Raw genomic sequence first — 16,115 nt, 5'->3', positions numbered from 1 at the left:
AAATTTGAACTAAAGTTGGAATTAAACACATGAATCAATAATCAAGAAATTTTTAATTCAAATCAAAATTAATATTAAAAATAATTAAATCATATAATCCTAACTAATTTCGATTTAAATATAGTTAAAGTTAAATTCTTTTTTAAAATTCTAATTTAATAGGAATAAAAAATGATAATAATAACAAATTTTTAAACTTTTAAAATAATCTAAATAAATTCTCAATAGAAAATTTTAGCTATTTTGTTTTATCAAATGTTAAAAAAAGTTAAATTTAAAAATAGAAAAATAAATAAAATAAAATTTAAATATAACTAATTAAAATCGTAAAATGATATAATATATATTAATTTTAAATAAAATTTCAAAAAAAAGCAAAATAAAATGATTCAATTTCTTAATAAATAGAAAGAAAAGAAAATTAAAATTAAAATTATAACTGATAAAGTAGGGGAATCTCCTAAAAATACATATTTTAAATGATCAGGAAGTAGCTTCAACTCAAGTTCTAGAGGTTTTTCAATAGAAAGACAAAATGATTTATCTTTGTATATTGTGTCCAAAATTTCAAAACTTTCTTGAACATAGTTTGAATCTTCCTTAAAAAGATCTTCATATTGATCTAATTCCTCTTCTTGCTCGTGTTCCAAATTTTTTTCTTCAGATTTTCCTTCATAAGTAGTTCTGAAATGACATTCACTTAGATATCTTGTGACATCCATTCTAAAACATTGATCTTCTTTACCTTTTCCAGGGTATTTTATTGATCTTGAAATGTTAAAAATAACAGTTTGATCATTGACGCGCATTGTTAGTTACCTTTTTTGCACATCTATCATTGCTCTTCCTGTGGCTAGGAAATGTCTCCCCAAAATGATAGATATCTCTTTATCTTTCTTCATATCTAGCACAATGAAATCAATAGGAAAGATAAATTGATCCACTTTCACTAGGACATCTTTTATAACTCCTTTAGGGTATGTTATCGAACGATCTGCTAACTGCAGAGTAATAGTAGTAGGGGTTATTTCTCATAATCCCAATCTTTTAAATATTGATACTGACATAAGATTAATGCTTGCACCTAAACCACATAAAGGTTTCCCATAAAATCTGTCTTCTATTACACATGGAATTGTAAAGCTACTAGGATCTTTAAGCTTTTAAGGAAGCTTCTTCTGAATTATTGCACTGCACTGCACTGCACTCTTTAAGTACAACAGTCTCATTATCTTCAAACTTCTTTTTTCTGTTACCTTGCATGTTACGGATCCGTATTTAATGACCATTATTTTGAAAGTAAAAAAATATTTTTTTCTGCTTATTACATCCATCATAATTTTAAAATTATGCATATAACAAGCTAGGCCATATGCAAGGTCAACCCGTTTTCAAAATCCATCCTAGGTGAACCATTTAGATCCCTTGGATTTTTAGGACAAGACCTAGATGTAGGTCAGGAAACCTTCTCGTTTGATTGTGTGCTAGACTAGGTCTATGATTATATGTAGTATTTTCAATGCTTCTAGCTTTTATTCTCTGTTGATTTGACTGGTCTAGCCAAGCCTCACTTTTTTTGTTTTCCAAGTGTTCTTGCATGTTTGATATGCATCATAGTATATTAGGGCGTCCTTCTGCAGGGAGCCGTAGATATATATATGCATACAGAAGTATCATTAAGGGGGAGCATGTAATGATTTTTACTAATTTTTTCTTGCATGTGCTATTTAGCTTCCTCGACCAAAAGGGCACGACTCAGATATAATTTCATGAGTTAACCCTAATTAACAATCTTCCACATGCCGAGTCTTTATTATTATTTTTAAATGTATTTGATAGAGTTCCAAAAAAAGTACGGGCACAAATTTTAAGGCAGGGACACATCAAACCACGTGATGAGGATCTAGAGCAGCTGCTCTTGTCCTCTACCTTAAGTATTAATTTTATATTTTTGTATAGATCTTAGACTTGACATGTATATGTAGAGTATGACCGTCTTTTCTGCTTTTCTCGGGATATGTCGCAGACCCAGCTTCATTGGGTTTTCTTATATATGTTAGCATGTTTTACTTTCTATTGCATGTTTATATGCTTGGATTGTTTTATGTGTTTCTTTCTAGTTTATCTGGAATGCTATGAAAATTATAATCTAGACTCATTAAGGACCCTAAAATTATAAATTTTCTACCTAATATCATAACAATAACAGATTTAAATAATCAAAATTTTAAGATTAAAATTACCAAGATTTTCAAAAACTCTCTTTTACCTTTTTGCATGGCCTTCTAGCCGGATTTTAAATGGGTTGCATAACATGACCCTCACCAAGACATAATTAATAGGGCTTCCACATTATGGCTTATTAGCTAGTTGCATCATATGCATATTCTGAAAGAAGCCTCTGTGCTTCTCCAACCCGATTGACCCAACCTAGATTTCTACTTAAGTGGTTGTCTAGTGTCATAAGTCGTTATCAACTTCCTTAACCCAAACTAGGAGTACGACCTACCGTTGGAAGTGTTTCTAGCTTTATAGCTTTACCCCAATTTCTCTTCTTTTCCAGCAACATCCCGACTACTTTAACAGGTATAAGTCCCACATCTTGGAGCTCCACCTGATAGTCATATGATAGAGTTTCATTTCTTTGACTTTAGAGCTACCGAGTTTCCCGTAGACGACTCAATTTATGGATTGCTGTCGGGGATCTCTGGACATGTTGGATCGACTAACTTCTTGACCAGATAGACTTAAGGTCCTGGTTGCTTGTGATGACAAATCTATGATACCCCGACCTGACTACCTTCACCTGTTAGAGATTACTCCTCCCTTCCTTTCACTACTCACTTTAAGCCTTGTCGCTCATTTTACCTTCGTTGATATTATCTCAAAAGCTCCATTACTGATGAGTCGTAGACTGCTTGGAACATGACAATTTATCCTTTGCCCTTATGGCTTGACTTGTCTTGGTAAGTTTTGTCACACAGAAGTTCTTCACATTCTTTCTATTGTTTTTCTGCCTTTGTCGTGTATCCTACTTTTTTTATTTCTTTTTTCTTATGATCATTTGCATGTTCCAAAAGAGAGAATTATTCAGAAAAAGGGAATTATACGATGATGGACAAACTGATGACTCTTTTAAAAAAAAAAAAAATTAATGAAAACATTCTCTTAAAAGAATTTGTTCCTCGAAGTTACACCTTAGTCCTAAAATAGTAGTGGGCACTTTGCAATCTTCTCATCTTCAATCTCTTGAGGTGCTTTTTTACTTCAACTAGTTCTTCCAAAGTAATTTAACAAAAGAAATGAATCTATAGTGCATCAATGTTGTAAAGCCTGATACACCATAACACGCATGATCAAGTGCCCCAATAAGGGGCTCCCTAATGCTTCAATCCAGAGAAGAATGCCAACCCATGTGCGCAAAAGTGGCGCCTAAGTGTTGTACCCATTTAACACGCACTTGTGCTTGGATCCAGTGGCCCATCTGAGGCTCGACGATACCCGAATTTGTGACTTTAACTCAATCAAGCAAAAATACAACACCTGTGAGCATCATTACTACGCCATAAGCAGTTTGTAAACAGTTAGAAATTTAAGCCTCCATTTAATGAAGGATCAATACAATTTATAGTGGTGTATTCTTGATGATGCGTGACAGGTACAGAGCAACATCTGTGTCGAGTATGTGGACTTCAGTGACTGCTTTCTCTTGTGATATAAAGAGAAGAAGGACATGAACTGTTATAAGTTTCAGTGGTGCATATAATGGATAGGAGTAGTATATTTTGTACTATGATTCTTTCATAGTGAAATTTTTTGCTTATAAGCATACTAAAAATCTTACACAAAACAATTCATCTAATTAAAATACAATTATGCTTATAAGCATACTAAAAATTAATCAGTTATTAAGCTAGACATAGCCTAATTAATCTTACTTATCTCACCATAGATTCAAACTCATTATTAAATAAATTTATTATTATTATTATCATAAGGTGTAAGATTTATCTTAAATTAACCTTATTCTAACCTATGGGATTACTAAACCCTAAACTGAAAAAAAATAATTGATTTTAAATTGGATAACGACATTATTGAAAGAAAGAGAAGTATAAAACAATAAGTAGGAGCTCGGTAAGTCATTTGACCATTAAGGAGGACGAGTAGCTCCATAGTTAGAAGAAATAAGAAGGTGAGCTTGGTGGTGGTTGCAAAGCCCAAAAAAGGAAAAAAAAATTACACAACACTTTTAGCTTAGAAAATAAAATAAAAATTTTGCCTTTATAAATATAACAATCTCTTACAAATTCTCAAATCTCAAACGAATGAAGCTCAGCTGCTAATGGTGAATCTTCAGTTATGCTAAAAGAGCTCACCATCTTAACGCAACTCATTCAAACCTACGCCCGAAACGGTAAGCTTCAAAAGGGCAAGCAGCTCCACGCCCACCTCCTCACATCCACCGGCATCCCCTCTACCTTCATCGCCAATCACCTTCTCAACATGTATGCCAAATGCGGCGATCTCACCCATGCCCTCAACATGTTCGACAGTATGCCGCAACCTAACCTCGTCACTTGGACTGCCATGATCACTGGCTTCTCCCACAACGCCAGGTTCCTCGATTCCCTCCTAACCTTCTACAACATGCGCGCCTCCGGCATTCAACCGACTGAGTTCGCCTTCTCCAGCGCCATCCAAGCAGCCACCGCCCTCGGATCCCTTGCAGTCGGGATGCGGCTTCACTCTCTTAGCCTGAAGCTAAGTTACAACACAGAGCTGTTCGTCGGCAGCAATCTTGCCGACATGTACTCCAAATGCGACTCCTTGGCTTTCGCTTGCAGGATTTTCGAGGAGCTGCCGGAGAAAGACGAGGTTTCTTGGACCGCCATGATCGTTGGGTATGCAAAAAACGGTGATTTTGACAAAGCTTTGGTGGCATTTCACAGTATCCTTGAAAATGAAACCCTCGCCGCCGATCAGCATGTTTTCTGCAGCGCTCTCAGCGCTTGTGCAGGGCTGAAAGCTGGTCAGCTCGGCCGTTCAATCCATGCCAGGGTGGTAAAGTCAGGCTTTTCGACAGAGAACATTGTCAACAATTCACTCACTGACATGTATTCCAAGAACGGAGACATGGAGAGCGCTGCAACTGTTGTTGATACCTCTTCTAATGGCTGGAACGTTGTGTCCTGCAGCTCGTTGATCGACGGCTATGTCGAAGTGGACCGCATAGAGGAAGCCATTACCACATACGTGGAATCAAAAAGGCGTGGAATTTACCCCAACGAGTTCACTTTCTCAAGCTTGATCAAGGCTTGCGCCAACGATGCCGCTCTGGATCAAGGAATCCAACTCCATGCTCAGGTGATCAAAACCAGCTTCTTCCTCGACTCCTTCGTCTGCGCCGTCCTTGTCGACATGTACGGCAAATGCGGCCTTCTCTCCTCTTCATATCAAATCTTTGAAGAGACTCAGAACCCAACCAACATCACCTGGAATTCCATAATCAACGTATTTGCACAGCACGGCTGCGGCCAGGACGCGATTGAGGCATTTCATCAAATGGTTGCAAGACACATCGAGCCGAACCACATAACTTTTATCATTCTTCTTATGGCCTGCAGCCATTCCGGGCTAGTAGAACAGGGGCTTGAATTCTTCGGTTCGATGAACGAAACCTTCGGCATCGAGCCGAGAGATGAGCATTACTCTTGTGTAATCGACATGCTCGGCCGAGCTGGGAAGCTCCGGGAAGCTGAGGAATTCATCCATAAAATGCCTTGCAAGCCCAACGCCCACGCTTGGTGCTCTCTTCTCGGCGCTTGCCGGACTTACGGGCGGAAAGAGCTCGGCGAGCTGGCGGCGGAGAAGTTGATGAAACTAGAGCCGGAGAACAGCGGAACCCATGTTCTTCTCTCGACCATCTACGCCGGCGTGGGGCAGTGGGAGGACGTGAAGGCGGTGAGGAGGTTGATGAAGGATAACGGGAGGAAGAAACTGCCGGGACTGAGCTGGACTGAGGTGGAGCAGAAGACGCACGTGTTTGGCGCAGAGGATTGGTCGCATCCTAGGAAGGATGAGATCTACAAGAAGATGGAGGAGCTGTGGGTGCGGATCAGAGAAGAAGGGTATGTGCCATACACGGCGGCGGTGGTGAGCAAGGTCGAGGAAAGCGAAAAGGAGAGGCTTTTGAGGCATCACAGTGAGAGAATCGCGGTGGCGTTCGCTCTGATAAGCTCGCCGGTGGGGAAGCCGGTTATCGTGAAGAAGAATCTGAGGGTTTGTGTGGATTGCCATTCGGCGATTAAGCTTATTGCGAAGGTAGAGGAGAGGGTGATTATTGTAAGGGATAGTGCTCGGTTTCACCATTTTCGGGATGGGAGTTGCTCTTGCAGGGATTATTGGTGATTGTAGAGGGATTCTTCCAGTGCAAAGATGTTGGTGGTTTAGATTTATATTAAATGATTTTATGATTTATTTGATGGGAGATGTAGTTGTTTGAAGAAATAGTTATAAAGTTAGTATAAATTTACTTAGATTTCAAAAAATTAGATCTTAATTTTCTGATAACCACCATGTTTTAATACGTCAGATTACAAAAAAATAATTATCAACCACAAAAATTTCTAGAAAATAGTAAGAAATCAGTTCTACAAACACAACTATGATATGAATCTGAAAAAGCAAAATAGAACCCTTTAATCCTCTTAACTTTATTTTTTGTTGAATTAGATTTTTTTCTTATACATTTTTAAGTTTGCAAAATATAAATTTATCATCATTTTCAAAAAAATATTAATAATTAATATTATTAAAAAATAAAATTTAATTTAATTTAATAATTATATTCTTAATATATAAAATTAAATTTATATTAGAGCATTTACATACATACCAATTAATTCTTATGTTTTTCCTATTTAACATTTAAATTTTAATTTTTACATTAATATCATTCAAATCTCATAATTTAAAATTTTAAGAAGTGAGATGGTTGTTCTTATGCATAAATAAAATGAGATATAAATAAAATTTGAAGTTTAGCGTTGAATATGTAATTTGATAAGACTTGGGTTATGTATGCAAACCTTCAATTAATATTTTCAGAATTTCTAAATCCTACAGTCCTACTAGTTGAATCCTACTTGCAGCCAAACAAAAGCAGGTGTTAGGGATTTAGGACAAAACGCTTCCGTGCTCCCGGAGATGATTCGAATTGCGTGCTCTAGGGACGCAGGGAGCTCAAATTATTCTTCCTAATCCCTAACTGATAGGAACTGGCAACTCGTTTCCATCCTCTTCGCATCATTTATTGGTATTGTTTACACTATTTACTTCTAAAGGTCTTTCGATTTTTGGATGAAGTTTTCATATCTTTTGCTTGGTTTCTTTGAACATCTGGGCTGAAATAAAGTATTTGTTATTTATTTTTTTGGTTTTCATCCAGTTTAGATACTTCTTAAGGATTTCTAGGGCTTGCGATTTTTACTCCTTTTATGTTTTTAATTTCCGGAAGAAAATCGGATGAGTTAGCTTGTAGTAGAGGGCAATCTCTTTTAAATTTGCGGAAAATGCTGAATTGGAGTAAAAATAAAGCAGTAGATTCCACGGAAACGGAAAGATGCTGAATTGGGTTCCATATCTTCGTTTAGGTTGTTACCAATTTTATTCAGTGAAAATATCAATTATTTTTTGCCTGGTTTATACGTTAAGTTTTAATACATCCATTATGTATATTCAATTTTAGTAAATCCGATTTTACTGCATCATGTATATTCGAGTTCATCAAATTCCGTTGGTATTGCTTGAAAACGGTTTGAATATTTATATTATTAATTAGTGCGCATTAGAACTTAAGTTGGTTTTAAACTGGTAGTTTGATTAGTGATTTAGTTGGATTCTAATTGAGTAATTACTGAACAGGCCTTAGCTTAAGCTAATTAAGATTGAATTGAGTTATGAATTAGATTAAGCAGGACTTAATTTATGTTGTTAAGAGTTTATATTTAAGTTTAACAGGTGGATCTTGAATAAGATAAAATTACTGAGTTAGGAAATTTATTGGTTAGCTATTTATGGTTTTGCTGTGATAATTAATGCTTTTAAACTTAGGCTAATGAAACATACAAGAAGTCATTGATATATGGATTAATCAAAGTAGTTAATAAATGATTATGATGCTAATTTATAGATTAATTATGGTCAAATTATGCTGATTGGTGCTAAGCCAGACTAATTAGAAAATAAATAAACCTTAATTTGGCTAAAACAAATTAGAGTAATTGACTAAATATTACAACTAGTAACTAATACTGATTAGACTAATAATGACTTAAAATTTTTATTAAATTAAATAATCAATGCATTTACACTAATAATTTTTTAACTTGAATAGTTATATAATCAATGCTTATGTGGTCCAATGTAACATTGAATACTTCTTTTAAAGCATTTTTAATTAAAAATTTTTCATGCCTTTTCAATCCATTTTAAACGCATGCAAAACTCTATCACTTTTATATGTTCTTAAGGTATTCCTGCAGAAAGTATTGAGAAATCTAAAAGATATCCTACAACAACAACAATAACAACACAAGCCTTTATTCCACTAAGTGGGGTCGGCTACATGATTCCTTTTTATTCATTGTGTCTTATTTAGCGTCATATTTCCATGTATACGTAATAAGTTAAGATCATTATTTATACAATATGCCCAAGTATTGTATTTTTAGGTCTACCTTTGACTCTCTTAGCATAAGTCTAATCTAAAACATCCACTTTCCTAACCGGATCATAGATGGTCGACGTTTAATGCGACCAAACCATTTAAGACAACTCTCTCTAATTTTGTTTGCCACTGGAGCTACACAAACCCTTTCACGGATACATTTGTTTCGTATTTCATCTCTAAGTGTCAAGTTATTCATCCACCTAAGCATTCTCATCTTAGCAACACTTAACTTAGTTTTATGCTTCTTTTTTAGAGACCAACATTCTGCGCCATCAAACATCACATGTCTCACCACCATCTTATAAAATTTTCTTTTTAAGTCAAAACAATACTTTTCTATCGCACAATAGGCCGGATGCATTCCTCCACTTCAACCAACCAACTTGAATTATACTTATAACATCCCCATCTATATTGACATCACTTTGAACAATATAGACCCGAGATATGTAAAGAATATCCTAGTTTTTTTAAATTTTTTTCGAGTATGGATAACTTTCTTTCAATTGAATGTTATGCCTTTTTTTTTATTTTTAATATTGATATTTATGATTCTAAAACCATTCATGGTAGAAAGCTGGTATCGTAGGAAAGGAGAATATTGTTAGAGACAAGCATGATACTCTCCTAGGTGCTCACATAAGACAATATGAGGCCATAACTCCCGGCACTCCTCACAGGCGAGCATCACTACCACAAGATTGCTTAGCAGAGTTTCTTGCTTTAAGGTGATGCTACATAGTGAAACAACCTTTCCTTCATGGGAATATAGGTGCTTATACTCTGAATGTCAAGTTTTTACTTAGGTTTTAATGAAGAAAAATTTTAATTGATTGAAGTTAAAAATGCTGCTTACGAACGAGTTAGCTTAAATGTATTTGTTAGAATTTAAAATTTTTGAGTTGTAAATCTTGACAAATAAGAAGATTAGTCCAAGGAGATGCAAGAAGAAATCAAGGGCTACAAATTCACTTCACATGGATATGATGAAGATAGAATAAATAATAGGGGAGATTGGATTAATCTAAGCTTTCCATGTTACAAATTTAAATTTTAACTCTTTATCTTTTTTAAAGATTTTTTTGCGCACACCGTTTAGCAGAAATTTAATTTTGGTTCTTGTAATGCAATGAAACTTGAATTATTAGTATTTTTATGAACTTTGGTTATCTTGATTATGATTTACTTTTCAAAATTATCCTCATAATTAGAATAAATTTATTGAGTGAAATACCAATTTCTTTTTTATCATATATTTTCACTTTGCCAATCACCTAGCTAACATATCTCAATGAATGCCATTACTGAAAATTTTTTATAGCTATGGTATGTGTGATAGAAATGGGATTGTAGAAAGTGGATCTGCGAGAAACTAGAAACATAGAGTGAGAAAAACTATTATAGATATAACGTCGTTCCCTCTACTGAAAGTAAACTAAAGAAATACGGTTCTGCACTAAAAAACATTGGTTCTGCAATGTGCATTGGATGGATAGATAATGTTAATATAGATCAAAAGTATACTTAAATAACATGACTATAGTTGAGAAATGATTTCTGCCAAAAAAAAAAAAAATTTTAACTACTCATGTATCACTCTAGCATGACTGGACATTCACTAAGGCTCTGTTTGAGACAGCTGCAGATTATTAATAATCTGCTGATAAATAACTGATCCACTGATCCAGATAAGCTGCTGATCAGCAGCTGATCCGGATAAGTTGACTGTCATTTTGGCTTGTGCATTTGAAAAACAACTGATTTGCAGTTGTTTTTAGATAAATAATCATTCTGTCTTTGTGCAGTATTGTTGTTTACAACAGAACTATCATAACTATAAATTAGATACTTTAGAAACAAATAACCAGTTCTTAACAGTATAAAAAAAGAGACACACCTCAGTTTAGAGAGAGTACCAAGATTACTTAAAAAAAAAATAATAATAATTAAATTAATCGATTAGTTGCATAAAATTACTCTCTTTGTATCTCATCTTCGCCACACTCAATTCCCTCTAAGTACTCACCGCAACCTCTCCACAGTATAATCAATAGATGTAAAGCATCATGATCAACAAGTAGTTCGCTACGAAACCCTCTCCCATATTGCAATTTGAAGTAGCAATTCTAACAAGTAAGCTAGCATTTCCGACACATTAAACTGGATAAGAAATAAGGTGAAATATTATTATGGATAAATATTATATAGTAACTTAAATTAACTTATTATCCTGGATAAATATTATGTAGTAAATTAAATTATCTATTTGATTACTAATTTTTAAAATTTATATCATCATTTTATTTTTCAAAAAGTGAAATATAGCTTAGCATGCATAAAAAAGATGATAGGTATGTAAAAATTTAAATTTAGGTGTTAGATATGTAAATATATAAAAATTGAGTGCTATGTATGCAAATCTTCCAAGAAAAATTTTAGCATACTTATGAAAATAATAAATAATGAACATATATATTTTTTGATTAAAAGTACTCTTTATTGGCGTAAAACTAATTTTCCATTATTGCTATCGCAAAACAACTCGAATAACACCAATTTTGGCAAAATGCTCGAATAACACCACATTACTCATCAATAACATCAAAAAACTTAGCTAATAACAATAACACCTAAATACTTCTGAAAAACAACTCGAATAACACTGACTCGGGCAAAAGACCCGAATAACACAGCATAACTTATCAATAGCACAAAAAATCTAGGTAATAACACCGCAATAACACCTGAATACTGACGCAAAATAACTCGAATAACACTGACTCTGGCAAAGGACGCGAATAACACCGCGACATCTCACCAATAACACAAAAATAACCTAGCTTATAACACCGCCAATAACACCATCGGAGGGCACGAGAGGGCAGAGCCATAAACAATTTTCTCTGAACGCGGGACACGGGATCGAACCCGCAGGTTGCGTGTATTACAAAAGCAAAACCAGTTTATCCCGCAATGCAGCGTAGACAGAGAAAACAAACACCCGTATCGGCGTTTTGAAAATGCCTCGCAGTTGTACCGCTGCGTAAAATGGGACTTAAATCAAATCTTAATAGGTATGCATCGCCAATTATGAAAATGGATTTAAATTCATGCACTTTTCATCAAACCGAGCTTCGAGCTGGCTTATGAAGCGCTTGTGAGTCTAATCTTGAATTGATTACTCAATTAGTGGAATAAATATAGGCCTTATAATAGGCATGAATTGATAACTCAATTATTGGTCTTATAATAGACATGAATGGATTGCACAATTAGTGAAATAAATATAGGTCTTAAAATAAACGTGAATTGATGGCTTTTAATACCGACAATTCTCTTTGCCTTTATTGTGTACATTTTCTTTTTTTCGGTATGCATTGGTTAGTATAAATTGGGTGTTGTGCTGCAATGTAAGACATACACTCCAAACTTATATTCTTTCCTCTTTCAAAATAATACAAAGAGAATTCCCAAAAGTTTAGTCTCTTTTTCTTTCAATTTGTCCTTCAGCGATCCATTAAATTGAAACCAACATTTGGTATCAGAGACAAGTTAGTCGAAGGACATGTCGTCACCGAGCAAAGCTATCAAAGGAGATATGACAACAATGAAGATCGGAAGCCCTAACGCTCACTTATCCGTTACTCACGAAGAGTAACTACTCGGTGTGGGCGTTGAAGATGCGTGTGAACCTACAAGCTCAAGGAGTGTGGGACGTCGTGGAGCAAGACGAGGTCGAAGAGCATAAGGGTAGAATGACCCTCGCTGCCATTTATCAAGCGCTACCAGATGACGTTCTTCTCACGGTGGCAGAGAATGATTCCGCCAAGAAAGCATGGGAGACACTAAAGACGATGCACTTCGGCGTGGAGCGAGTCAAGGAGGCGAAAGTGCAGACCCGGAGGACTCACTTCGAGGCGATCCGCATGAAGGACGGAGAGACGGTGGACTATTTCGCCATGAAATTGACGTCCATTGTGACAGACATCCGCTCGTTAGTAGAGAAGGTGGAGGAGATCTTTGTCGTCAAGAAGTTCCTTCGAGCCGTACCACAAAAATACGTACAGATCATCACTGCGATCGAGCAATTCGGTGACCTCAAGAACATGACTGTCGAGGAGGTCGTCGGTCGTCTCAAAGTCCACGAAGAGAGACTTCGCGGCTACGGAGACCACGAGGAGGAGAAGCACCTGTTGCTCACGCATGCAGAATGGATGTCATGAATGAAGAAAAACGGAGAAGCCGATTTTTCTTCTGAATCATCGAGTAAATCATCGAGTAGCGGCGGCAACGGAGATAGCCGAGGTCGTGGCAAAGGGCGGGGACGAGGGCAAGGTCGAGGCGGAGAAAGCTCACCTCTACAAGAAGACATCAAACCCCGCAAAGACAAGAGCACAGTGAAGTGTTACAATTGTCAAAAGTACGGACACTACGCGTCTGATTGTCGTAGCAAGAATGTCGAAGAGGAAGCAAACCTTACTAGCCTCCATGATGAGGAGCTAGCGTTGATGTTTGCCGAGGGAGTGGTGAATTCCTTGCCCGAAGACGAGGAGACAAACCTCAAAGAGTTCACGCAAGAATCGTCCAAGAAGGAACCAGAGGGGGTGTTGCTCAATGAAGAAAAAGTCAAAACGAACCTCCTCGCAAGTGGCGAGGAGTACAATCACACCGATGTATGGTATCTTGACAATGGAGCAAACAACCACATGACAAGTTCAATGAGCTCGACGAGAAGATCACAAAAAATGTGAAGTTCGGAGACGGCTCACTCATCGAGATCAAGGGCTGAGGAACCATCCTGTTTGTATGCAAAAACGGTGATCAACGTTTAATGACCGAGGTATATTACATTCCGAAATTAAAAAGTAATATCATAAGTCTCGGTCAGATGACAAAAGAAGGCAACACGATTACCTTAGTCGGCTCGTTCTTGAAGATGTTCGACCAAAATGACGCCCTGTTGATGAAGGTGGAAAAATCGCCAAATCGGTTGTACAAGATTTCCCTCGAGACCAGCCAACCCGTTTCTCTATTAGCATCACTAGCAGATCCGACTTGGTTATGACATGCGAGACTTGGGCATGTAAACTTTTATGCGCTCAAAATGATGGGGGAGAAGGAGATGGTCATAGGGCTGCCTAAGATCACACACCCCAACCAAGTGTGTGAGAGTTGCATGATTTCAAAGCAAACAAGACTGTCGTTTCCTGCCCAAGCCAACTTCCGAGCCGAGCACCCTCTACAACTTGTGCACGCGGATCTGTGTGGTCCGATCACCCCGACATCACTCGCCGGTAACAAGTATTTCTTTTTACTTGTTGATGATTATAGTCGTTGGATGTGGGTGTAGATGCTCAAAGAAAAAGGAGAAGCTTTTGAAACATTCAAGAAGTTCAAGAAGCTCGTGGAGAGCACGTCGGAGTACAAGTTGAAGATTTTGAGAACTGATCGAGGTGGCAAGTTCACTTCCCAGAAGTTTGCGGAGTTCTGCAAAGAAGAGGGAGTCGAGGTGACAGGGAGTCGAGTGTCACCTCACGACATCGTACACACTTCAACAAAATGGTGTGGTGGAGAGGAGAAATCGCACCGTGATGGGCACCACGAGAAGCTTGCTTAAGAGCATGCAAGTCCCGACGAACCTTTGGGGAGAAGCGGTACGACATGCGGTGTATCTCTTGAACCGCTTGACAACAAAGGTGCTAAGAGATTTTACCCCTTACCAAGCATGGTTCGGCAAACGACTTCATTTGAAGCACTTGAGAGTGTTTGGATGTACCGCACATGTGAAGGTTGCAGGTCCACATCTCAAGAAGCTCGATGATCGAAGTCAAGCAATGGTGTATCTTGGCGTCGAAGACGGAAGTAAGGCGCACAGATTTCTCGATCCACCACGCAGAAAAATTCTTGTGAGCAAAGACACAATGTTTGAAGAGGAGAAGAAGTGGGAATGGTGCAACGATGATGACGAGCTCGTAAAAAATTCATATGGAGATCGAAATTTTACAAGATGACGGAGAAGTAGCGGGTTCAACCTCGCCAATGACACCAGTGGTCACGCCGAACTCTCAATGACAACAAGAAAGCTCGGGAAGATCCACAACCGAAGATGCTCCCAAGAAATTTCGTTCACTTGCCGAGGTCTATGCGGAAGCACCACTAGTAGAAATGGATCTTGATGAATTATTGTTGCTCACTGCCGATGAGCCAACAACATATCACGAGGCGACAACTGAGGAGGCGTGGAATAAGGCCATGCAGAAAGAGCTCGAGTCCATTGAGAAGAACAAAACGTGGGAGCTCATCGACTTGCCACTCGGTCACATGCTCATCGGCTTAAAATGGATGTTCAAGTTGAAAAGAGACAGCGAAGGCAACATCCTCATGCACAAAGCAAGATTGATGGAGAAAGGTTATGTGCAGAAGCAAGGAGTTGACTTCGAGGAATCCTTCACATCGGTGGCGAAACTTGATACCTTCAGGTTAATTCTTTCCCTCACAGCTCATCATGGGTGGGAGATCCACCACTTGGACGTCAAGTCGGTTGCACAAATTTCTCGATCCATCATGCAGAAAAATTCTTGTGAGCAGAGACAGTGTTTAAAGAGGAGAAGAAGTGGGAATGGTGCAACGATGATGACGAGCTCGTACAAAATTCTATGGAGTTCGGAATTTTACAAGATGACGGAGAAGTAGCGGGCTCAACCTCGCCAATGACACCAGTGGTCACGCCGAACTCTCAACGACAACAAGAGAGCTCGGGAAGATCCACAACCGAAGATGCTCCTAAGAAATTATGTTCACTTGCCGAGGTCTATGCGGAAGCACCACTAGTAGAAATGGATCTTGATGAATTGTTGTTACTCACTACTGACGAGTCAACAACATATCACGAGGCGGCAACCGAGGAGGCGTGGAATAAGGCCATGCAGAAAGAGCTCGAGTCCATCAAGAATAACAAGACGTGAGAGCTCACCGACTTGCCACCCGGTCACAAGCTCATCGGCTTAAAATGGGTGTTCAAGTTGAAAAGAGACAGCGAAGGCAACATCCTCAAGCACAAAGCAAGATTGGTGGCGAAAGGTTACGTGCAGAAGCAAGGAGTTGACTTTGAGGAATCCTTCGCACCAGTGGCAAGACTCGATACCGTCAGGTTAATTCTTGCCCTCGCAGCTCATCGTGGGTGGGAGATCCACCACTTGGACGTCAAGTCGGCATTTCTCAATGGTGATATTAAAGAAGAAGTTTACATCACCCAACCCGAAGGATTCATTGTCAAGAATGAAGAGCACAAGGTGTACAAGTTATCCAAAGCTCTCTACGGACTACGCCAAGCACCAAGGGCGTGGAACACTTGTCTTAACAAGAGAATGATGAGTCTAGG

The 16,115-nt window shown here is 37.8% G+C and overlaps 3 protein-coding genes across 5 annotated transcripts in view; all 3 read left to right on the top strand.

The window, feature by feature from the left end:
- The first annotated feature begins 4,172 nt into the window (after positions 1-4,172).
- On the top strand, positions 4,173-6,485 carry LOC110025324 (pentatricopeptide repeat-containing protein At4g13650-like). Its single transcript, XM_020725737.1, has one exon. The coding sequence runs from the start codon at positions 4,363-4,365 to the stop codon at positions 6,409-6,411; it is 2,049 nt and encodes a 682-aa protein (XP_020581396.1). The 5' UTR covers positions 4,173-4,362; the 3' UTR covers positions 6,412-6,485.
- A 614-nt stretch (positions 6,486-7,099) lies between these two features.
- The window catches only part of LOC110025284 (uncharacterized protein YnbD-like), a 28,989-nt gene continuing 19,973 nt past the window's right edge, over positions 7,100-16,115 (top strand). For 2 of the 3 annotated variants that reach the window (XM_020725689.1, XM_020725688.1), the window contains exon 1: positions 7,100-7,318. The gene's annotated coding sequence lies outside the window, so the exon portion shown is untranslated. The remainder of the gene's footprint in view (positions 7,319-16,115) is intronic. The other variant, XM_020725690.1, reaches the window with a different exon arrangement.
- On the top strand, positions 14,900-15,427 carry LOC110025307 (uncharacterized mitochondrial protein AtMg00820-like). Its single transcript, XM_020725723.1, has one exon. It carries the CDS (start codon positions 14,900-14,902, stop codon positions 15,425-15,427), a length of 528 nt encoding a protein of 175 aa, XP_020581382.1.

This window comes from Phalaenopsis equestris, unplaced genomic scaffold, assembly GCF_001263595.1.
Source record: "Phalaenopsis equestris unplaced genomic scaffold, ASM126359v1 Scaffold000297, whole genome shotgun sequence".
NCBI classification, from domain to species: domain Eukaryota; kingdom Viridiplantae; phylum Streptophyta; class Magnoliopsida; order Asparagales; family Orchidaceae; genus Phalaenopsis; species Phalaenopsis equestris.
Note: the sequence above shows the minus strand (reverse complement) of the source record. Positions and strands in the feature narration are given on the sequence as shown.

Bases quoted from the DNA above. Each gene is read 5' to 3' on its own strand.
- LOC110025307 (XM_020725723.1), top strand. From the start codon at position 14,900: ATGGATCTTGATGAATTATTGTTGCTCACTGCCGATGAGCCAACAACA.
- LOC110025324 (XM_020725737.1), top strand. From the start codon at position 4,363: ATGCTAAAAGAGCTCACCATCTTAACGCAACTCATTCAAACCTACGCC.